Genomic DNA, 24,944 nt, shown 5'->3' on the forward strand with positions numbered 1-24,944 from the left:
TCTTTTTTTAACATTGGATAATTAATATTTAGTTCAATATACTTTTTTTTTCCATTGACAGTAGAAATGGGTAGTGTAGTGATACGAGCCTATGTGGCACGTTATTTCCATTAACCGTTATATTCGCTGGTTTTCTCGCTCTGCCTCTCATGCTCCGGGTCTTTCGTTCGCTGCCTTGAAATCAAAAGGAAGAGGCGGTGGCGATGCGGTGGTTTTTGGTTGCAGCGCTTCTAACTCTTCTCACCAGCTCTCAGGTTTGATTTCGAAATGAAACTTTCGATCAGTTGTAATTTGTCTGTTTTCTCCGCATGTTTTCAATTTTGTTTTCGGTCGATCTCTTGATATTTGCTTCTTCATTTGATAGACTCGCCCTTTCACTAAACCTTACCAGTTACCACTGCAATACTGAATGGTTTGCTCGGGGCTTGTTGTTTCTTATTGCTCCGATGGCGAAGCTCATTGCTCAGTTAGATGCGCTGATGTTCGCACATTCTTGCAACATCATTAACATTTGCGATGTTCTGGTAACTTTTTGTCCCCTTTTCTCTAACTTCTTTTGTTGGCGGGTTACTCAGACACTTACAGATCGAGGTTTTTTCTCAAATCATGTAGAACTCCAACTAATTTAACTACTTTTATGTTCGTTGATTTCGATGTGTTTCGAATCAAGCATTGCTGATTCCTACAAGCCTATATTGTCTATCCATTTCTGGTAATGGATGCACAAGATGTAGCCGCAGAACTGTAAAAGAAGAAAAATTATTGAAAGAAAAGTATATTTTTCCTCTTTGATAGAAATAATTGGTTTTGTTTATTATAAGATTCTAATTTATTTTGGATTCGGATTAACAGTAATAGATTGACTGGGAGAGTTGTGTTCGATTAATCATCTCAGATTGGTGGCCTACCACCTATTATAGAAATGCATAATGACATTAGGTTAACAAATGGTGTATATGTGTTCATGCTTCATGAAACATATTTACCCTTGTTGAAAGATTTGAAACCCTGTATTTTGAGGAAACAAAAATGGACTTGTTGAACATGAAGATTTGTCAATTGCAAAGTAGCAGGGAATTTTGGCCCCATCATGAGGTGAATCTTGCTGGTTTCTTGTTATCGTAATGGCAAGGTTGATTCCATGTGACATTTTTTTTAACTTAATAGTTTATGTTTGAAGCTCAAATATTCTATTTTTTTACTGTACTATATGGATTGCTCATATAAATATTGTTTTAGCTATATATCTATTTTTGGATTTGGATATTTCTTGCTTGATCAATATTTAATCTGCTCATATTATAGCGTATTACATTTTATCATCTTTTTTAAAGATGTTAAGATTCTTGACTGTATTTTTCACCTTGTCTGTTTTAATTTGATTTCCAGGGAATTTTGACAACATTGTCACAAAGTAATGGAAAATATCAATATGATTATGCTACTGTTCCATTTCTTGCAGAAGTTTTCAAGGTACTCTTTGATCTCTTGAAAATAAAATTTGTCTACTTCTAATATTTGCATCCCCATATACTTTTCAGCTCTTGATATCCAGTTTCCTTCTATGGAAAGAGTTCAAAGTATCCTCTCCTCCAATGATGACCACTGAATAGAAGAGTGTTTGGTCATTTCCCATACCTTCTATAATATATCTAGTTCACAACAATATTCAGTTTGCCACTTTGACTTATGTGGACACATCAACTTATCAGATCATGGGTAATCTGAAAATTGTCACAACAGGCCTCTTATTCAGGTATTCTTCATAGGGAATCCACCACAACAACATCTAGTTTGTACATTAGGTGTGTAATCAATTAGGAAACTAGTCATATCCATGTTGCCTGCTAGCATATTCATTTTAACTGGAACTGCCTCTATCTGTCAACTGTAAAAGAGATTGTATTGAATTTTGTCAACGCCAATGACCAAATTTGAGGACAGCCTTTTTACATAATGAAAGGTTTCACATACTATGACATCTCTAATCAAGAATTTCATTGCTGAAATTAGTGAGCTGTAAAATAAATCACGCTAACTTCTTTAGAGAGTACTGTTCAACATCTATAGTGTCTGATAATCTTTGCACATGAGAAAAATTCACATTTAAAGTGTTTACTTAGAACAAAGATTAGATGCAGGCCCCCTTTATCGAGCTTTCATAAAGGGCGTGCACCTTTATTGAATAACTGGTGCACCCAGCATGATGAATAGGTGCACCCAACATGCAACCAGCATGAAAAATGGGTGCGCCTGTAGCTCCTTGAAGGTTGTGCACCTGAAATTGAAGAAAGGTAGACCCAGCATGAAGAATGGGTGCACCCGATAATGAAGGGATGGAGAATGAATGCACCAACATGAAGAACAGGCTTACCCTGATATCGAAGGGTACAAAGAAAGGGTACACCAGTATCAAAATGGGCACATGAAATTAAGAAAAGGAATTCTCGTGATATAAAAGAAATAGGCGCGCATGATATATAGAATGAATGCATTTATGAATGCCAAATGGGTGTTCATGAACCCCCTTTGCTGGGAGCTTAGTAAAGGGGGTTTGCACTTAAAAGTTTTGTTACTTGATTTTTTTTTATGCTCTAGATTTATGAAATAATTACTGTGAAATCTCCTTTGTGTACCTTAGGTTTTTTCTAAAAAGGAGATTGACAACTTTGCAGTGGATGGCTATAATTCTATTAACCATTGGAACCACTACAAGCCAGGTTAATCTCTTGCACTAAAGTATATTAGTTCCTTTAGTTTGCATTTATGCTATTCAATTCTAGTGTCAAGCTAAGGTCTTAGTTATATCCAACTCCATGTAAATTAACTACTTGAATTTGTAACATTCGTATGGATATATGATGCAGGTGAAAGGTTGTGGAGAGGCATCTTGTGATTCACTATTTTCAGCACCTATACTGGGTTACATACTTGCACTATTATCTGCTTGGCTTTCTGCACTAGCTGGTGTTTACACAGAATACCTGATGAAGAAAAATAATGATAGCCTGTACTGGCAGAATGTGCAGCTGTACATGTATCTTTACCTGCTAGTTTTTAGCTTTTAGCTTTTTCTGTGTCCATACCCACGCTAGCTGATACCTTTTACTCTCAGGTTTGGGTCCATATTCAACATGACACGTCTTCTGCTAGACGATGTTAGAGTTGGATTTGAAAATGGTCCCTGGTGGAGACGGCTCCTTAGTGGATACACCATCACGACATGGTTGGTTGTGCTAAATCTGGGCTCTTCTGGCTTATTAGTTTCTTGGTTGATGAAATATGCAGACAATATTGTGAAGGTAGGTCATGCGTCCTGCTATGCTATTATTTTGCACGACAGAACTCAAGTAGTAGACTAAATTCGTTCACATGAATAAAAGAGGCATTATTTTTGTTCTGAAATTTTAGAATTGCTTTTATGATTATCATAGAATGATGCAGATTTGGTGTTAAAACAGAGCAGCTTTTCTCTAGTTTCTTCTTGTTTCCCCCTTCTTGTGCTTAATAGTTAACTAAACGAGCTCTCGTCCTTGTGATGGCAATCTATTGAACTCCCAAATAATAGTTAAACTTATCATCCTTCAGGTGTACTCAACTTCCATGGCGATGTTGCTAACAATGGTGTTATCTATATTCCTTTTTAGTTTCAAGCCTACTATGCAGGTATTCTTTATTCTTGCAAAATATAGTTTAATTGACATTGGTTTAATGACTTGCCTGTCCTTTTTGCAGCTATTCTTAGGAATCATAATTTGCATGATTTCTCTACACATGTACTTTGCTCCTGCTCACATGCTTGTAGGCACACCGGTGGCGGCAGCAGCAGCAGGAGTAACAAGTCCAGCGTCAAACACCTCAAAAGAAACTGCCGTTGATGGGAAAGAGGAGCCGTGATACGATTATGGATGAGCTGGAGCAAGCATGCCGCCCACCTACAGATCGTTTACTTCAATGGTTAAAGGGACAAACATGAGAAATATTTGGGCTTCGAATCAAATGAACAAGCAGCTGATTGCCTGATTGAGAAGAAGCATCTCAGCAAATCGTGGAATGTAGTTTGATCTCCAGAACCTACAGCAATTCTAATAATTTCAACAATATATTGTTTGTTGCAGCGTAGTGACTATTCATTAGTTTTATTCCTATACGTAACAAGTATTTTTTTTTAACAAGTATTATTGGATCAATCTATGCCCTAATAAATAGTGCCAAAAGTTCAACGATCTATTTGGGCTGGATGCAACGCGACACCAGTTACCATCTGTTCCGTTAGAACAAGAAATAGGAATTAATACTCGAGTATAGTTGAATTGATTATGAGGTAATAAAATTGTTAAAATGGATAAAGACTGAATTTTGACGAAGTAGAGATTAATTTTTTGATTTATCTTGGGGTGCGTGGCTATTTCGTCCTTAGTGGGGCGCCACCTTTGTTTGTCGGCGACAATCTCGTCGGCAAGAGCGACGGTTGTATCGCGGATCTTGCGATCGTCGTCCAATGGCCCAGCAGGGGAGACACGAAAGCGTTTGATAGGTGCTGGCGGCGTTTGACAGGGGCTGGCTCAGCAGGGGAGACACGAAAGCGTTTGACAGGGGCTGGCTCAGTACGGGAGGCAGGACGGCATTTGGCAGGGGCTGGCTCAGCAGAGGAAGCAGGACGGCGTTTGGCAGGGGCGGCGCCGGCTCTGTCGGAGACCACAAGATTCTTCACAGCAGAGAGCTTGATTGGGGAGGAAGCACGCAAGGAAGCGACGGAGGAAGCAGTGACATCTCGATCTCCCCACGGAGGGGGGCTGCTCTCCATAGGGGAGACTGCTATTGGCATTTATAGCCGGAGCAGAGGGGGCTGCTCGCCATGGAAGAAGAAGCATGGTCAGCGATTGCATCGACCCACGCGCCAGAAGGTGCAAGGGATCGGCACCGGCCGGTTCTGGTAAACCCCCTTGTTGCGATGGAGAAGCACAGATGATTCCATCACAGGAAACTGATCGTGAGGATGAGTACTGGAAGAGTAAGAAGAAGAATCGAGACGAGGAGGAGGAAGAAATGCGGACGAACATGCTGAATTATTTGATAATAATAAAAATAATGAAATATTTACAACAATAAAAAGTCTGGGATTATTTGATAAACGGAACGGAAGGCGAGGATTATTTGATAAACGAGCCGGATTAATCGATAAACAGTGATTATTTGAAAATAAAATATTTAGCATTTTGTAGGTACTTTTAAAAATCAAATTAATAGTTTTTAAACCTATATTTACTGAGTTTTTATTGGAGACCAAAAAGATTTTTGACAGCGTTTACCACTCAACTTTTACTGAATCGCAGTTTGAAGAAATTATTTATTTATTTTTTTATTAACAGTTTAATTTACTAATAAGGAGTGGCCTGGTTAAAATTTTCTAAATTATTTACTCTAACATAAGCTTTAAATTCCTTAATAAATTATTGCACATTTGAATATCTAGTTAGCTGAGACCATTAATAATAAATTACTGCTTTATGATATTTTTTTCTAACAATAATTATATTAACTGATTTTTTTTTTTTGCCAAAGAATTTGTTAAAAAGAGTTTAGCCATACTAAGAGAACAAGTAAGCAATGAGGAAGTAGCTATATATGTTTAACTAGGTAGCCTAGCCATACAAAGAGAACATTTTATTCTCTTTCAAAAACAAACATCATAAATACATAAAAAGGAGGGTAAATATTTATATGAAGAAAATGGCCCATAGGAGATAGAATGAATTAATTACCTTACGCAAAAGATCATCTTTAAAGGAAAACATTCCATAATAACACTTTCACAGACGTAGACAAACTATAGCAAAAACCACATTATAGAATTATATATAACAAAATATGTCCATGAAATAAAAGTGTCTATATCATTATTATAAGTATTATCATGTATCAAATTAAACACGTACGCTTACATGTTTGCATGTGATATATATTATCCTTGCTAGGAGTAACTTATGCACATATCTAAGAACTTGTTATAGTTATCTTGTCGAACTCCTATGATCCAAGAAATTAATAGAGAGGTAAGTAGAGAATATTTTTGTGGAATTGAATAATCAAAAAGTCCTATCAATGACTTTTTTTTTATTATGGAACCCAGCTCGACTAGTCCAATCAATTCAAGCATAATTTTGTACATTGGAATCCATCAATTAATCCTCTATTTAGACTCAAATATAGTTTAAGTAACAACAAATTTTAAATAGGTAATCTCATATTTATCTTAATATATTAATATGCTTTAATATGACACACATGCCCCTATATCAAGCAATAAGGGGAAAAACTTGTCGATATAGGTGTATAGTAATTAAGATAGATTTTATTGTGGTGCACAAAGGATATGAAATAATAGTCTGAAAACACCTGAGATGAAGTGTACTCGCTATTCTTCTAATTCACAGCTACAAACAATGATCGATATAGTTATAATGGCTATATATGGAGTTTCAAACTACTGAGCTCGAATGAAAAGCCTGGTTTACATCAAGATATACTCTCAAAGGCATATTAAAGAGTAGTGCTGCTATTCTGCTGAATAATAATTACACTTCTCTAAGTGTTATATCATGCCATGCATTCATGCATGGCAGACTAATTAATATATACGAGTTGGAGAGTCTAGAAAAAACAAATATAACTAATGTTGCTGATGATATATGTCGTCTGCCAAATGTCATGCTATGTTCCATGCAATCAATCAGCTTCCATAACATCATTAGCAATCAGCCTTCATTTTCGAGCAGAATGACTGCTAATGATGCTATGCCCCATCATGCACATATGTCGACTTTTATGTGATCCCATTTAACCCTAAGCATTGAATGCATGTTAATTTCAAGAACATAACTATTACATGTGCAAACTGTTGTGTGTCTCCTCCAGAATCCTGAATCCTGATCAGGATCAGAATCCTCCACCAAGAGCAGCAGCCCACAAATCTGCGCCGTTGTCGCTTCCTACGTGCATGGTGAAGGAGACCGGGACAAGGCACAGCCCTCGACTCCTCAAGTCTTTTCGTGTCTCGTCGTCGCCATCAGCATCATCGTTCCCCTAATCAAACAATTGCAACTTATCATTCAACAGTTTAAGAATTGCATGAGTGCATAAAATTATTAGCTAAAGGAGTACAATTAAGTGTGACTCAAAGCTGTAAAGGCAATGCAACTTTAGTTTTCTTTCCAAACCGATGCCTTCAGTTCTGTCGTACATAAAGCATCTTTTCAGTGAGATTCTTTAGATATATACTTTTCATGTAGTGTAGATCAGATCCAGATGTTTGTGATATATCCACAAATCTGACCCAGCTGTCTAATAAATCTCAAGGTTGAAAATTACAAATAAATTTATATACTATAACCTAAAATTTGTTCTATCTTTCTTTCTGAAAGGAAAGGTATCGACTTCTACATGTGTTTTTTTTTTTTTTTTTTTGCGTCTGTAGTACTCTGAGTGCATGCGTTAGTGAGCTAGTTGCATGCGAGCTATATAATTTGTGGGGAATGGTAGCAGCATAAGTATAATTACTCACAAGCTGCATCTGCTTCTGCTGCCTCAAGGCCTGCTGCTGCTGCAGGTACGGCGAGCTTAGAGCCTACAAAATTACAAACAATACGCACCAAAGAACAGCAGGAAATATTACTACAAGACAACAATAACTCAAAGAAATATGCTGGATACTATAATGCCTTCCTTTTCCTGCGTGCATGTACAGCTCCCACTTTTCTTTCTTTTTTTTTTTCTTTTTTTTTTATATAAAAAAAGAAAACTTCACTTGATTTCAGTGTGGAAGTTAAAGATAGATAGAAAAGAGTGAAACATTTGGTTGACCTGTATTTGACCGTGGAGGAATCTGATGTAGCCAATGGCTTCTTGCAATACCGACGCTGTGTCAGTCTAAAAAGGAGTTCGTGTCAGGTTTCCTTTTTTTGAAACATCAAATAAGCTAATTATCGAGTGGCCAAGAACACCTTGATCAGTTTAACAGTTTATTTTGATCCGTAATTAATAAATCCTCTTCTCTTTTTTTTTTTTTTTTGATGATAATATTGAGTAAATATGTAAGCAGCATTAAATGCGACAGAAATGGGAATAGAATTTGTGTTCCATTAAAAGCTGCTAGCTGCATTAAATACCTTTCCAAATGGCGACACTAACTGGTGTAGTGTGGTTATTCTATCACCTAGCTTCTCCTTCCTCACCTGAAACCAAATCCCAATTTATAATTCCCACATATCAACAATTGCAAAAGAAACAGCATATGAATCTTTATGGAACTATTTAAAAGAAGAGTTCACTAAGATATAAATATATATATATATGTGCATATTAACCTTGCCAGATTTTAAGTAAATGATGTTAATATATATATAGTAGGATACAGAAATGAGTTCCGACCTTGATAAGAGTAGATTTAGTAGAGCACCCAAGAACCCTAGCTTTCTTCAAAGCTGGAACAGTTTCTGTGCTGTTTCCCTTCATAATTATACAACGACATTTCAGTATAAGCTAATAAGTAAAAGTCGTAAGATTTTATCAGTTAATATGAACGAAACCTTACGCCTGATACTAATTAACTCGATTTTAAGCCTTTTTGTCTCATTATTAATTACCTCAGAAGAGTTATTAGCATCGCTTTGCTGCCTAGGCTTGTGTGAGAAGTCCAGCATGTTGTGAGGGCTGAAACTGGTGGTGACGCACGACGGGGGAGATGAAGCTGCAAGAATAGGATTTTTATTCCACGAGGATGATCCATGGCTCTGCACTTGATCATTCTGCTGCTGATGAAACCCTGTTATTTGTGTTGCAAGTGGTGACGGAAACACCACCTGCTCGCGTAGCAATTGATCCAGTAATACTCCACAACTATTATTAATCTCCATCTTCTTGAACCCATGTCTCTCTTCTTCTGCGACAAACCCTCCGCTGGATCATTCGATATATATTATCAGATAAAGTTACATACATATATACTACTCGCGAGAATCAACAAATTCGTTCACAAACCCTAGATCTCAGCGATTGAGAAGGAAAGTATAGTCTTTTTTCTTACAGTATAAGTTGGCACCACGACTCTGGTAAATCTTGGCTTCCATGGTCTTGATGCCACATCTCAGAATTATTGGGAGGTTGCGGGAAGGGCGTCATCATGTTGCTCGAGCTCCACCATGTTGGGGCGGTAGAACTGCTACTGCTACTACCCTCCATGATCACCTGCTGCATCAATTGAAGCTCTCAAAGTAAACTTGAATTTCAGAAGAGAAACTTATAGTCCACAGTCTTGGAACGTAACTGAAATATAATTGTGTTGAGCGAGGAGAGTTGGAGGAGGAAGCTTAATACATGGAGGTATAGAGCCTTTTTTTGTTTCGAGGTACGCTGCCTCACTCTCTTTATCTCCTTTTAAAAACCATTTTAGGGCTTACTTTTCTTTTGAAATATATATTGTATTAAAGTAGCTTGCGCAAAAAGGGAATGGCAGTGCTTTCAGACCAGGAGTGGGTTGAGACTTTAGTTAAGAAGGGGGGGCCTGAGTGAATAAATTTTATTGTTAGGTCCAAGGGTTGGCAGCGTAGGCTTAGGGATTTGAGACGCAATTTTTTAATATTGAGATATCAAACTGATCAATCTAATGGAATAAAATTTAGACATGATAAGACATCAAGCGAATTTATTAAAAAAGGGATAAAGCAAGGATGATAAAGTGTGACAAGAGCAAAGATGATTCCACTGTTAGGAGTGGGGTGGGGTGGGCTGCTCGATTAATTAATCTCTTAATTGTTGCAATTTAACAGTTGTTACATTTGTTAGAAAATTCCATTCACTTTGACAGATTAAAGAGAATCTATTTCTTGATGATAAGAAATTAAACATCTAGCTAGCGTTAATTATATTTTGCTTGAATAAGAATTAATTCATTTTTGATAAAGAAATAATCACTTTAAGCCACACACACACACGCAATAACAATACAAAAGCATGAAGCGTGCATGCCTCTATTCAATAAAAGACAATAATAGATACCAGATCCAAATAATTGCTAGCCGAATCAACTAATTATCCCCAAATTAAATGCCTTAATTAAACAGTAATAATCCTCAAAACATTCTCTTTAATTAATTAATTACCATCGCCCCCCTCAAAAGCCGAGCCCCATGACGGGTTTCAGGGATGGATCAAGAATTTGAGTTCGCGAAATCCGTACTCTGCTTGCGATCTTTGTCGGACGCCTGGTGTCCTCTTCAGCAATTGTTGTCTATTATATATAGAATTATTTCTCACACTTTCCACCAATTCTTATTATTGTTATTATTATTATTGTTTTCTAAAGAGCAGGTTTTTTTAATTAATAAACGAGTTTGCATCAATTAGCTAGTAGCTCTCTGGTTTGTCTTGTAGTGAGCGTTTTCATATTCCTTCCTAGTGGTGTGAGTTGTCTCAGTGCAGTTTTAGGTTGTTTCTTTTAGCTTTTTAAATGGCGAGATAAATCCATGGAACTACGGAAGAATTTGATCGATCGGCCTAAAGCCCTGGAGATGTAGGAGGGGGAGCTGGAAAGGTGCTTTTTTGGTGAAGTATTATTATTCACTTTAAGAGTGAGATCCTCACGATACAGAATTGTATTTCTTGAAAGATCGATGTAGTATTTATCCTCTCAGATTAGAAAAATGGCCTGGGGGTTGAATTTCTTACTGGCGATGCTCTCAGAATTTTTTTTATCAGACTTAAGATATTTTTCACCCATACTTAGCTTGTTTCTTCAATTTCAAACCCTGATTAATTAATTAAACTGCAAAATGAATGAATAATTAGTCATCCGTTCAATTCTCCCTAGCTCCGCCAGGTCAGTTTAGGCAAATAATTAGACATGTGACGTGGAATAGAATAGTAATTATTTTGAAGACGGAAGATTTGAAGAAGAGTTGTGGAGATAACAAATTCGAAAAATTAAGAAAAACGAATAGAAAGTTATGCCTCTAGAGTTTTTATCAAAAAAAAATTTATTCAATCAATCAAAATTTACTGTAAACGGCTAAACATACTTATATATAAATAGACAGTAAATCAAACTCTAACATGAAAAAGTCAAAAATACTAATTTTTTTTTAATGAACAATTATTATAAATAGTAAAAAAATAAGTTCGAAACCACAGACCAAACACTAAACGATGTCGAATAGATTTGAAAATGGGTCGATACGGATTTTATCAGGTACAAAATAAAAATTTTTGAAAGAATTTCGATTAATAACCGATCGTACTTTGATATCTGAATAAAAAATTATGACCTATTAAAATTCGTTTCCTCATGTATATCACCCTGCATCAAATATGTAACTTGAATTCAACCTTGAAAATAATGACAGTCACTGACTTCTTTTTAAGCACCAGTGTCAACTTGTCCTTGTACTTGAAGCTGAATCAAGAATGGGGACAAAGTTACTTTGTTAAAATTTCTTGGTCGCACGCTTTATGTTTGCTGAGATTGATGGTGAAAAAACTTTCATTTTTGGAGAAAGCCTCGGACTGTACTCCCCAATTTCCTTCAATTGCATTCCTCAGCCTGGGATTGGTGGTATTCCGGCACTAATATTTTATTTACTGCAGGACTTGAATGTTGAGAATTCCCAAATTTTACTTTATCCAGTCTTCTTTTTCTCTGTTTATTGGGGATTTAATGATGTAGTTAGTCGAGTTCATTAATGTAAGCAAATCTATCGTCTAAAAAATGCATGATCAATTGCAGTTTCTTGATTTACCTTTTCATAGATGATCGTGGGACCGACCGTGTGGGACCGCTAGGATGATAGATTTCATCTTTATGCAAAAGAGTAGTGGTCTAGTCTGCTCTACTCTACTCACCGACAATATATATATTACTCGTTAAAAGGATCACTATCCAACTAATTAATTAACATAAACATAAATCTCATACTTTCTCCAATAAAGTTGCAACGTTGCATTCAGTCAGGGATGCCCCCACGGGCGGGAGCAGCTGGTCAGGGCATGGGAGGGCATGAGGTAGGCGGTTCGAAGGTTCATGGCGCACATGCGATAACATCAAAATGTGTCATGTTTCCAAATCCTTCAACCACTATGCCCTGGCCAGTCCCGCATTCACCGTGAATAGAAATCGTGTGGGGCCGCTAGGTTGGCGGATTCCAAGGATGGAGCCACAGGAATAGAAATGAAGGGGACAAATGAAAGGGCAAATGAGAAGCGATAACATAATCATCCCCTTTCAACATAGAAATACATCTTTCGTCCAATTCTTTATTTTGTCCTTGCGTTTAGTGTTTTGGAGATATTAATTAGGTGCACTATCAGAGTGACACAAAGGATTAACAGATAATAAAATCCAACCAGTATGATCGACTCGACCATTATCGTCATTATGTGATTTAACAGTGATTTAGATCCTGATGTGAGACCAATGGCGAATCAAAGATCTGAAAGCCATTGGGGACAAAATTGATTGACATAATCGTACGCATAATATAAAAGTAATAACTCCAAAGACGGTACCATTAATTGAAAAATAATTTTTTCAAAGAGATGTGTGATGCAGGTCGCAATATCATCTTAAATAAAATAGATGTGCAATTCTCATCAATTATATATACTTTCACGTTTAAGATTATTTTTTTTTGCACTTGATCAAGTAAAAATTCATAAGAATGAGTGATGTAAGAGGAGTCCAATTTTAATAGATCATAATTTTTTTACTCAGGTATCAAAATGAGGCAGATCAATTTCTAATCGAAGTTTTTTTAGAGACCTTTATTTGATACGGATAAAATCTATACTAACCTACTTTCGGACCCATCAAATATCGTTTAGTGCCTTTTCGAAGTCTCTAAAGGTAGTACCACAGTGAAAAGACACTACTTCAATTCCAGTAGTCATGGAATACTAATTTATTTTTTATTTCTAGATTTATAAATGAGATGGAGTCTAAATGCGTAGTCTATATATGCTTTGCTACTGTGTTGGTAATCGACGTGGATTTACCAGTAGAAGTACAACAACTGCTAGCAAATTTTGTCGAGTTGATGCCAGAGGATCTTCCTCCTGTACTACCACCTATGAGAGATATCCAACATTAGATTTATCTTGTTATGAGGTCGAGTTTATCTAATCGACCAACATATCGCATCAGTCCTAAGGAAGCTGAAGAGTTGCAACGACAGATGGTGGAATGATTAGAAAGGGGTGATATCCGTGAGATCATGAGCTCTTGTGCAGTTTTTGTTCTACTAGTGTTTAAGAAAGATGATTCGTGGCATATGTGTGTCGACAACCGAACTATCAACAGAGTTACAATTAAGTACAAATTTTCAATCCCCCGCTTAGATGATATATTGTATCAACTATTCGATTTTAGGGTCCTCTCAAAAATTGATCATAAAAGCATATACCATCATATCAAAATAAGGTGTGAAGATAATGGAAGACAACGTTTAAGACTCAACAAGGATTATACAAGTGGATAGTCATGCCTTTTGGATTATCAAATGCGCCCAACACATTCATGATGTTCATGCATCAGATCTTGTGACCTTTTATGGGAATATTTATAATGGTTTACTTTAATGACATTCTTGTCTGCAGTCCAATGTGGGTATCATACTTTGATCACCTCCATACTATTTTTGAAAAATTGAAGACGGAGTGTTTATGTGTTAATAAGAAAAAGTGTTCCTTTTTTACAACATCAGTATCTTTTCTTGATTTTATTGTGTCTACTGATGGTGTTCACGTAGAATAATCAAAGATAGACGTACTCTTGGAGTGGCATCAGCCAAAGACCTTGCACGATGTCAGAAGTTCCCATGAATTGACTTCTTTCTACCGCCAGTTCATCAGAAACTTTAGCACTTTAATTGCTCCTATCATTGAGTGTCTTAAGAGATATGATTTCAAATGGTCTGAAAAGACAGAAGTTAATTTTTAACTAGTCAAGCAGAAGATGACTAAGACATCAATTTTAGTACTTCTTGATTTTGACCAAGTGTTCGACGTAAATTATGATGCAAAGAGCTTAGGGGGAAATTGGGAATATAGTTAAACTTTAACAGTACCTACCACCCCCCAGATAGATGGTCAAACCGAGGTGGTGAATCTGAGTTTGGGCAATCTTCTGAGGTATATGACAAGAACTTCACCGAACTAGTGAGATTTGACGTTACCTCAAACAGAATTTGCCTATAACAGATTAAAAAAATAGGCCCACAAGTTTGAATCGTTTTGATATTGACTATGGGCAGAACATATCAAGGGTGTTAGATTTGGCCCCTGTCCCCCGTATAGGATGACAGAGCATCTTCGGGGCATTCATAAGTTAAACTCAAGGGCGGAGCCAAGTATTGATTTACCCGGGCTTTAGCCCTGGCCCATTTTTTTTAACATGCAATGGTAAGGCATCCTACGACAAATCTTTATCAACTGGTCCCATTTGCATCAACATTGATAATTTTTTCACTAGCAACTGGATCCTATACGGATGATCAACCCGGTTAGATAACAATCAATCAATATTAGCCCGAATAGATTATACTTTCTGGCTCCGCCATTGGTTAAACTGGCTATTTATGAGAGCAATACCAGTACAAGAATCGTGTCGATAATCATCGTCATCAGGTACTTTTTGATGTTGATGATTATGTTTGGGTTGTATTATCTCATGATCATTTTCCAACTGACGAGTACAATAAACTTAAAGATCAAAATACTAGACCGTATGAAATACTATAAAAGATCAATAATAATGCATATAGATTGTGCCTTCCGAGTCATTTGAAGTCTTCTGATGTCTTTAATGTTGAAGCACTTGAGTCATTGTTCGGTGAATGCTGATGATACTTCTATCAACTCAATTACAAGTTCTTTTCAACTCAGGACGACTAATGTAGGAGTAACGCAGGAGGAGTCGAAATTCAATGGGCCACAACTTTTGATTCAGGTATCAAAACAAGACGCGATTAATTTCTAATCGAAGCTCTTTGAGAGGCCACTATTCGATACTAGGTGGAATCCATACTGACCCACTATCGAATCCATTAGACGTTAGTTAATATCTTTTCAGAGGCTCTGAACATATCTTTTACTATTTATAGTAATTTTTTATTTTTAAAATTTAAGGGTATTTTTGACCTTTTCAGACTAGGATTTTATTTAGAGTCGCATATTTAACTATTTTAAATAATTGTTGATTATTAAATAAAATTTTTTTAAATAAAAATCTTAGAGATAGCGCCATTGCAACTTCTCTTCATTTTTCTAACTTCTCATACTTATTTTCTTTACCATTCTCCTCTAATTTTGTACCTCTAAAATAATCGCTATACTATTATGTGCGACATCAAAATCAATCGCTCATCTACTATGCTCCAAAAAGTTAATTCTATTACAACAAATTAAACTTTTTGCCCCCACCACAAATAAAAGATTAAAAATACATGAACATGATGCATCCAAACTTATTAAAATTTCAGAATGATGCATAGCTAATAACAATGGTTATATTCTTCTAGATTTAACCTTTAAATCTATTGACTTTATCCTAAGCCGAGTATCATTCTCTTCAAATAATGCCAAAGAAGAAAACTTTGGACATTAAGCACGTGAAATGATCCTTGAGGATCTTATGCCTCATTAATTAATCCATTATGTTCCGATCAATCATTTTCAGAGCATGTAACTTTAAATAATTAATTTTCCAAATCCAACAAAGTAACATGTTCACCCTTCTAATTTCAGATTGTTTTTAGGAGTTACATTTAATTAATGGTTTATGATCATTAGTTTAATGCAAATTGATAAAGTCCACATAGTGTTGACCTTAGTCTTCTAAACGTAATGAATGCCTTTGCCCCCAAATTAATTCTATTGCATCTTCCCTTTCCAATAAACAAACAGAAATTAATTAAGGCGTGCCCAATATTAGGGTTCTTAATGAAGCCTTTTGTCCTGAGCCACTCAAATCCAATTCAAAAAACATTTTTTTATGCCAAACTTTTCCTTGGAATTTTCCTCTGCTTTCGCTAAATGCTCGTACCTAGTTCTCGTAGACTATTATGATAATTTGGAATATTTTTTATTTTTTACTTGATTAAATCTATGATAATTAATTAATCAAATTTTACAAAAAGAAGCATTGTCCAAGTTTTTGGGCTTAGAACTTCGGCATTTGGGTTTACGGCCCAATAAAAATCCAAATGTAGTCTATTTTTAAATGATAAATTTTCGAAAGACGCATTTCATATTTTTCAAAAGAGACACCATCCTGTTTTAACTCTCTAGCACTACTTTTTATTTCTCTTTTTCTTCTTTTATTTGTATATAATATTTAATATCTTCTCTTTCCTCTCTTCTTTACCTGCAACATTATTCTTCTCTTCTTTTTCTTTTACATTAAATTAAATTTTAATTTAAACTTACTTTAATCGGCATAATAGTCTTCTAATTTTTTATTTTTATTTTTACAACTTTAATAAAAATTTAAAAATACAAAATAAAATTAAAAAAACATTAAAAAAATCTATTTTAATATCTAATTATAAAAGAATAAAAAATAAATTTAATAAAGTTGATTTTATTAAAATTTTAAAATAAAAAATAAAAAAATTAGAAGATTATTTATGTTGATTAAAGTAAGTTTATATTAAAATTTAATTTAATTTAAGAGAGGAGAGAAATGATGCTATAGATAAAGAAGATGTTAAATATTACATGCAATTAAGAGAAAAAAAATTGAAAAATCAACAAGTCTCAGAAGGTAAAATAGGATTAAATGCGTCTTTTGAAACTATTAAATTTCAGTATGCCTTTTCAACGTTTTCAAACTTGAAGTGCACTTTGAAGAATTTGTTAGTGTAGGAAGCACTAGCTGATCGAATCAGAATTTTGATTAAGGAATTAGGATTAAGTTAAGTATGTGGTTTGACTAACTAAGTTGAACTAAGTTTACAGGAGACACAGGTTAAGTCCTAGTGATGCTAGGCATGAAGTCTTGGCAGAGTCAAAGTGCATCAGGTGAAGTCTGGGCTGGTAAGGAGGACCACGCTGCAGCAGAAGTCTGGGCTTAGTCAGGAGGACCAAGTTGCAGCAGAAGTCTAGGCTTGGTCAGGAGGACCAAGTTGCAGTGGAAGACTGAGCTGATCAAGAGGATCAGTTGCAGCACAAATCCTGGAGGGCGAAGACAGAGCTGAGCACAAGTCTAACGAGTCAAGAAGACTCTGTTGGCAATCAGGTAAATTCTCCCGAGGGGAGTGGGTGAGGACGCATTCCCGAGCAGAACATTAGACGTCGGTCTAACCCAGGGTCTCACTAGAGATCCGAAGTTAAGACTCGTAGTTGGTTCGGTGAACCAACTTAATCATTTGCATATTATTTTAGTTAACATCTTTTGCAGGAAGGAAAAAATAAGACGAACACGAACTCCGGACGAAAAATTGATTTTTTGGGTCAGGAGTCGACTCAGATGGGTTCTGGAGTCGACTCCAACCGAGTCAGCTGGAATCTGGAAGTTAGCGCGTCGATTTTCCGCCAACTCGGCCTGGAGTCGACTCAGGTAAGGTTTTGAGTCGATTCAGGGTCAAAATTTATCGCCGTTGACGCCACCGCGATTGGAGTCGACCCAAAAGTCAATCGGAGTCGACTCAAGAAGGATAGCAGGCGAAAGAGATAAAGATTTATCAGCCACGTCAGTTGGAGTCGACCCAGATGGGCATCTGAGTCGACTCAGGACAACTATAAAAGGCAGTCACGACCAGCAGCCGAGAATAACACCTTCATTGCCTCCGAACTTCGTTCTCGCGACTCCCGAGCCCTCAATCTTCGACGTCGGTACTGCACCTGCTCCAAGCTACTCAATTTCACACCGAGACGCCGAGATCTACCTCCGGGGAGCGACTGCACAAGCAAAAGTTCGGTAACTAGTCAATACTGTATTTCAATTACTCCGGAGCTTGTAATCGATTTTTGTATTGAGTTTTTTCGATACACTTGCTGTCGAAAAGGGGCAAGTGACTTAGTGGATTGCCCAGAGGAAACGGTCAAGGATTGTGGGCCTTGGAGTAGTAGCGTTGCGCTGTGAACCAAGTAAAAACAAACTTGTCTTTTCTTTACCTTGCATTTTATTTTTACGTTTCCGCAATCGTATTCTGTACGCGCTCGTAGTTTTGCGAAAATCGAAAAGTATGCAACACACTATTCACCCCCCTCTAGCGTGTTCCAGCGATCCTACAGAATTTATTGATTTTGAAATCAATAATAATATTCTTAGATTGTAATTCCAATCGATCATAATAAATAACTTCTGTATCCAGTAATTAGCCATACGATAACTTTGAAGACAGATAAAAAAATTTATGACATAATGTTATTCTGAATTTTATCTTTTATAGTTATTTTATTTGAAATTAAGTGTTTGCCCTAAAATAAAATAATAAAATGGGAAGACAGGTGTCGTTGTCTTAACGCGAGACATCGCCAAACAGTGGCAGTAACTTGTCGGTGGGGGCAGACTCCGCCACAAAACACAATAAAGTATAAAAATTGATGCCATCGATTTGTTTGTTTTTTTAATTGCTCCATCAAAGCAATTCGTTTTTTTCTATACCATTCATATTTTTACAATTAGATAAATTAAGACAAAATAAAAACAGCCCTTATTTTGGTTATTATCAAGATCATATCCTATTTTTGAAAATATTCATCTTATTTTTCATATTCTTTATTTTAATATTATTATGATGATATTAATTAAAGTTATTTCAAATAATTTTCATTAACTACTCTATTTTATATTATTTTTGACCAAACATTTTTTTATACTATAATATAATTTGACTAATTTTTAAGAGCATGGAGTGTCCATATAAATCATCTAAACAGCATATAAATTCTATCAAAACCTCTCATACCATCTGTCATAATTTTTAATAATTACATATATTGCTATTTTAAATGTATTTTTAAAATTAAAATATTAGTCATAATTTATTTTGTGTATTTTATCTTGATATATGATGTTAATTTTTATTGGATATTTTAATATGTATATTGTCGCATATATATTCTTTATTAAAAATTTATATTTCATTATTTTTATTTAAAATGTAGCTAAATTTTAATTCAATGATAAATATGTTATATATTTAAGTATGAATCTAAATATTGACTAATTTAATTGACTTAAATAAGTTATCTTTTTATTTAAAAGTATATAAATTAGTGTTTAAACGAATGATTAATTTTATAACCAAAGTACTAAACAAAACTTATTTATGTTTGTTTAATGATAAAAAAATAGATAAACTTAGTTCATCAAGATATTTATAAATAAGTTTAATAAATGTTTGAATAAATAAATTCGAACAAAATAGAATTTACGCCCTTATAAATATTATCTAATAAGCAAATAAACAATAACTAAACTAATGCAAATAAACAATAACTAAATTTTTATTGCACTAAATGAGATCGACTGTACAAATTCTAAAAATACAAAAACACAAAAGGGATCTAAAAGAATTATCATGTTTCTGGATCTAAATAAATGGAGACAAAATATGGCAAGCTTCTCTCTGCTCGTACGCAGATACCAAACTCAAACTCTCAAAGGTCGCTCCTTTGCTCTCTCGCTCTCTGCTCCTGCACCTGCTGTCTTCTTCTTTTCTTCTCCTTCGGTTCCTTGTGTGCTAATGCTCGCTGGTGACCTTCGCAGAGGTTGATGTCACCGCCTCTGGAGCACGATTACATCGCCCTCACGGAGCGCCGCTCCGCGGCGACCGCTTCGCAGGATGGGGTTCTCAACCTCAAGGAGACGGAGCTTCGGTTGGGCCTCCCTGGGTCGGACTCACCCGACCGAGACGGCAAGGTTGGCCTCACTCTCGAGCTGCTTCCGCCTAAGAACATCTTCACAGGCGGGAAGAGGGGATTCACTGACGCCTTGGATGCGGGAGCAGAGAAGTGGGGCTTAACCGCTGGTGGGGGTGGATCTGAGAAGGAAATGTCCAACGGAGGTGCTTTGTTCTCTCCCATGGGGGATGGGGCTGTCTGCGGGAAGACGGCTGTGCTAGGGAGTGCCTCCAAGGATCTCGGAACGAAGGTGTCCGGCCACGACTCGAAGCTCTCTGTGGGGAATTCGGATGAAAACCAGCGTGAAACTGCTCCTGCTGCAAAGTAAGTGGAGTAAACTGAGATTTTTTTTCTTTCCTTTTTTCCTTCCTCCTTTTCTGCTTATCATTCTACTACGGTTTGTTGGGTATCATTTCTTGTTGGAAAAGAATCCAATTCCATATGGTACAGTAAAAGTGGTCTTGTTATTTTAATATCAATCATCATGTTTAGATTTTAGTCTCTAAATGAGAAGTGAAATTCCATTTTTCAATCACATATTATTGATAATTTTTTAACAGAATTCTTACTTCTTAGTTTTATGAATTTCCATGAATCGTCGAGCACAAATCCATGATTTATGATTGGATTTTAAATCAAAAATTTTGAGATAATAGAGCTCTAATTTTTACCAAGCACAGAGATCTACAGTATGGTAAATGGAAATTCAAATCCATTAACTTGATCGTTCCAAATAAGCTTATAGTTGCATCGCTTAGCTGCTAGAGGAAAAACTTTTGGTTTCTGGAAAATAAAAACTTCCCCTTATGCTTCTATACGGTTCTGATATTTTCTTTTCCTTTGCTGTACTTACAAAAAAAAAAAACAGTATTGTATGCTTTGTTGCCTCATTTTATGTTAATTATCTGATTTGATTTGACTCTTTCCTTTTAATGTTACACCAACTTCCCGAGCATCTATGATCTGCCTTGGTTTGTGTTGATCATCGTTTTCCTTGATTGGTATTCTACTTTCATGATTTTCCTTGATTGGTATTCTACTTTTTGGAACCCAATTAGTAGAAAAACTTGTTTACCCCAAAGTTTAAATTATGAAAGAATGTCCCTGTAGTTGCTTTGTCCTGGTCTACATGGTTTGGAATATTTGATTATCTTTTATGTGTTTTCTGAAAACGATGTGCAGAGTGATGCCACATTAATGCAAATGTCTGTTGATTGGTGGCAATCATCTAACAGTTAGTTTGTTCTGTGACAGGGCACAGGTTGTTGGTTGGCCACCAATCCGGAGCTACAGAAAGAACACAATGGCTACTAACCCACCAAAGAACAAAGAAGAAGTGGATGGAAAACCTGAGTTGGGTTGTCTTTATGTCAAGGTTAGCATGGATGGTGCTCCTTATCTTAGGAAAGTTGACTTGATAACATATAATGACTACAAAGAACTTTCTTTGGCACTTGAAAAGATGTTCAGTGGTTTCACTGTTGGTAAGCTCTTTCTCCCATTTGAAATCTCCATTAAAGATTTGCTCTTGCATTTAATATGACAAGTTAATTATAGCTAGAATCTCTTCTAAATATTTGATGGTAAACACACTTGTTTTGGACATTTAACTCTATTACAATTGGATGGCAACTGATAGATTAAGTGTTAAATTATTGCTAACCAATAATTTTTTGTTGTTTTATATCTTCCAAGGAGCAGCTATATTAATTTGTCTTGCCTTCGGTCATTCATAAATGTTCTCCATTTCCTATTTTCATATTATGTCAAAATTAAAATAAATGGTTTTCCCTCTAGTGTCTATGGCCTTTAGTTATTCTTGAGTTGGGATATTTCTAACATTATCTTTTTCCCATTCTCAATCTCTCATCTTGGTATGGTATGGTTTTTCTAATTACCAAGCATCCTGTTTCATAAGTAATTGGCCATGGAACTAAGAAAATCGACATATCAACTTTAGTTAATAGTGTCTTGGCCTAATCGTCATGTGTAGTAACCTGAATGGAACACATGGATGAATTCCGTAAATGAGAATATCATAGAGACATGATCATACATAAGGTCTCCTACCTAGTACTATTATAGAGTTTACAGTTCCATATATTTATATTTGGCAGATGGCTTATTTGACTGGACACTGACATCTCCTTTAGCTTCTCCATCTTGATAAATCAGATAAACTGCGTCTAATGTTTCTCGTGACATGATATTTCTGGCTATTGTGGCATATAAATAATACTTCTTGTTTTGGGGAATTTCAGGACATTGCAGTTCTCAGGGAATTCCAACCAGAGATGGTCTATCTGAGAGCAGGTTGATGGTTCTCTTAAATGGATCTGAATATGTTCTTACTTATGAAGACAAGGATGGAGATTGGATGCTTGTTGGTGATGTACCATGGAAGTAAGTTGACTATTTACAGTTGTTTACCTTGTTCACGTGAAACTCTTGGAAAATTGAGATTCAGGTATTTTGAAGACATTTTTGTAATGGCTAAGCTATTAATGTTTCTTTAGATTACCAACCTCTCTTGCTTCTGAAATTTGTCAGATTCTGAAAGGTTAATTTTGCATTGTTGGCCTATTTCTATTCCAGGATGTTCACTGACTCCTGCAGAAGATTGAGGATCATGAAGGGTTCTGATGCAATTGGACTCGGTGAGTTCTGGTCATCTACATAATGCCAAAATATATAATTTCCAAATATTTGACCAAAAAGGAATCCAATTTTTTACTGTTTCTAATTCATTATGGCATCATATGTGTTCTCAATGAAATATTATTATTCTCGTACAGCTCCAAGGGCCATGGAGAAGTGCAAGAACCGGAACTAAGGAGCTTTAATTTCGTACCATAGCTGAGAGGTTCTTCTTGAGTCAGAAGTTAAGGGTTTTGATTAACAAATGTTTTACATCTGTTATATCTGTGGTTTGGAATTTAATATCGACTAAGACTTTGTTGTTGGCTAAGCTCTCTATGACCTTGTCGGAGTCATGCTTTCTCTGTTAAGTGTACATCTCTTCTGTCTAATGATTATGTAAGTGTTTGCTTGCTTCTTCCACTCTTCATGATCCATTTTTCCAATTATTCTTTTTATTACTTTTTCAAATTCATATTTGAGATCCATCGAAGTATGATCTTCTCGAGACTAGCTCTAGCCTTTGACAATAGTAGATGAATTGTATATGATGTGAGTTGACTGCTTCTATTGGCTATGTTTGTGGCAAGTTACTTGGTTGTCTATAATCCATATGATAAATTGTCATCGTGCTTCTCTTGCTATAGGTTGCCATTTGTTGAAGTTAGGATTATATCCTAGTTCGGATGGACAAGTGTAGCAATTCATTATGTTTATACATGAAAATGATATCTATAGCTCAAGTGATATGTCATTTTATATTCCACCTTAATTTCAATATAGTAAAAGAGTTATAGTTGTATGTACTAATCATGATGCACCTAAAGGTGGTGTGGTGTAACTAAGTCGTTCGACTTCCATTAGTCCCATATGGATACCTATGGTGGTCCCTTATGTTATATATTTGAAAGATGTCCTTCTCGAATGAGCTCCCAATTCAATAGCAGTCACTGCTCAGAGAAAGTCACTGCCTGTCAAATTGTCACTTGTGCAGTCCCTGAGTTTGCATTCATCCAATGGAGCACAACTAGCAAGTCAATGAATGACCTTTATGGCCTGGCATGTTTAGCAAGAAAACAAGTTATGGTCTCTGAAATGTGTGTGTCCTATTCTTTTGCTTCCAAAGAGGCTTTGGCAGATTGATTTATTTGACTGTTCATTTAAAAGTTACTTGAAGAAATTCTATGTTACTCGTGCTATTGTTGGATCACTTTCATGCAGGCTTTCTTTATCTTTCAGCATTAGACATGCATGTTGAAATCTGACTCTCAGGCAGCTTTACCGTGAAGCACCATCAGTGGGGACCTCTCCTCTGTAGCATGAGTTTTCAAGCTTGGTGAGTGTTCCCGAAAGATACCAAACCGATCAAAATGTAATTCTGGGAACAAGAATCAGTTTATTTCATCTTCTGCTTCTGGCCGAGTCATTGGATTGCCTTGATTCTTTGAATGACATTTTTTAAATCTTAGAACAGCATGCTGACTCTGCGTGTGCAGCGGATGTGATGGCACATTGGATTGAACTGGGGAGCGGAGAACTTTGCTATTGCTGAACAAATGGTTAGATGTCCCTTTTTTCTTATTATTTTTTGTAATCTTTTGCTAGGGATACGCAAAATCTTTCCATGAAGAGGGACCAAGGCATCAAGTGTTTTATGCAATAAACACGCTTCGCACTGATGGATAAAGATGCTTATAGCTGGATTATATTCTCAAGAATGATTTGTTCCAAGCACTGAAATATAGTATTGGGAATCAGGACCTACTTGATCACTGAACACTGTGACAGGATATGATGGAACCAGAGCTATTAAATGGGATTATATGGGTTATTTATTAGGGGATGTACATGGTGGCGTCAATGAGAGAGGGCCTGTTTGCTTGTGGGTGAGGGGACAATATTAACTGGAAGGAGATCCAGAATCAAAGTTTTACTTATTTGTTTCTTCTGTAAACCAAGTTAATGCAGCATCGGCTTCTGAACTCTGCCGACAGGCGTCCTTGTTTGCTGCAGTACTTGTAGGTCTCCATGGATGAATTTTCAAATTTTTAATCTGGCCAAATTTATCTCAGTTTAACTGAAACACTTGTGAGAATTGATCTTTGCTCATTGATTTCCGGTTTTGAGAACATTGAGGAGGAAAGTTTCTTTGGATTTATCTTCTCGGATTGCTTCAAAATATGCGAAAATAGGAATATTTTCCCTGCTCCACTGTTTGCTCGCTTCAAATTTTACAGGTTCACTGTTTCCCTCGGAGAACTCATCGCGAAGGACAATCGCCGCTTTTGATAATCATGACGAGTCGCATTTTCCTTCAGAATTTTGAAGATAAATTCGGAGGATTTAGAAGACGAGCTGAAGCAAACAAATTAAGCGAGGAGGGTCGATGCTGCGTCGTCGACCAGCTGTTT

The 24,944-nt window shown here is 36.1% G+C and overlaps 2 protein-coding genes and 1 pseudogene across 3 annotated transcripts; 2 read left to right on the top strand and 1 right to left on the bottom strand.

The window, feature by feature from the left end:
• The first annotated feature begins 188 nt into the window (after window positions 1-188).
• LOC141825556 (CMP-sialic acid transporter 1-like) lies at window positions 189-3,954 on the top strand (annotated as a pseudogene).
• Window positions 3,955-6,670: 2,716 nt separating this feature from the next.
• On the bottom strand, window positions 6,671-9,400 carry LOC141825086 (transcription factor bHLH68-like). Of its 2 annotated transcripts, XM_074712476.1 has the most exons (8): window positions 9,326-9,391; window positions 9,086-9,246; window positions 8,646-8,958; window positions 8,431-8,508; window positions 8,169-8,234; window positions 7,864-7,929; window positions 7,565-7,627; window positions 6,671-7,086 (listed from the first exon to the last, which is right to left on the bottom strand). In XM_074712476.1, exons 2-8 carry the CDS (start codon window positions 9,238-9,240, stop codon window positions 6,940-6,942), a joined length of 888 nt encoding a protein of 295 aa, XP_074568577.1. In that variant the 5' UTR covers window positions 9,241-9,246; window positions 9,326-9,391; the 3' UTR covers window positions 6,671-6,939. The 2 variants fall into 2 exon arrangements, with proteins under 2 accessions (XP_074568577.1, XP_074568576.1); XM_074712475.1 differs by having other exon boundaries at window positions 9,086-9,400.
• Window positions 9,401-19,635: 10,235 nt separating this feature from the next.
• On the top strand, window positions 19,636-22,949 carry LOC141823075 (auxin-responsive protein IAA17-like). The gene is made up of 6 exons (XM_074710346.1): window positions 19,636-19,659; window positions 19,763-20,220; window positions 21,151-21,380; window positions 22,158-22,299; window positions 22,492-22,553; window positions 22,692-22,949. The coding sequence occupies exons 2-6, from the start codon at window positions 19,769-19,771 to the stop codon at window positions 22,727-22,729; spliced, it is 924 nt and encodes a 307-aa protein (XP_074566447.1). The 5' UTR covers window positions 19,636-19,659; window positions 19,763-19,768; the 3' UTR covers window positions 22,730-22,949.
• The last annotated feature ends 1,995 nt before the right edge of the window (window positions 22,950-24,944 follow it).

The sequence above is a fragment of the Curcuma longa genome, chromosome 3, assembly GCF_044706935.1.
Source record: "Curcuma longa cultivar G26 ecotype Majalengka, Jawa Barat chromosome 3, ITB_CL_G26_1.1, whole genome shotgun sequence".
NCBI lineage: Eukaryota > Viridiplantae > Streptophyta > Magnoliopsida > Zingiberales > Zingiberaceae > Curcuma > Curcuma longa.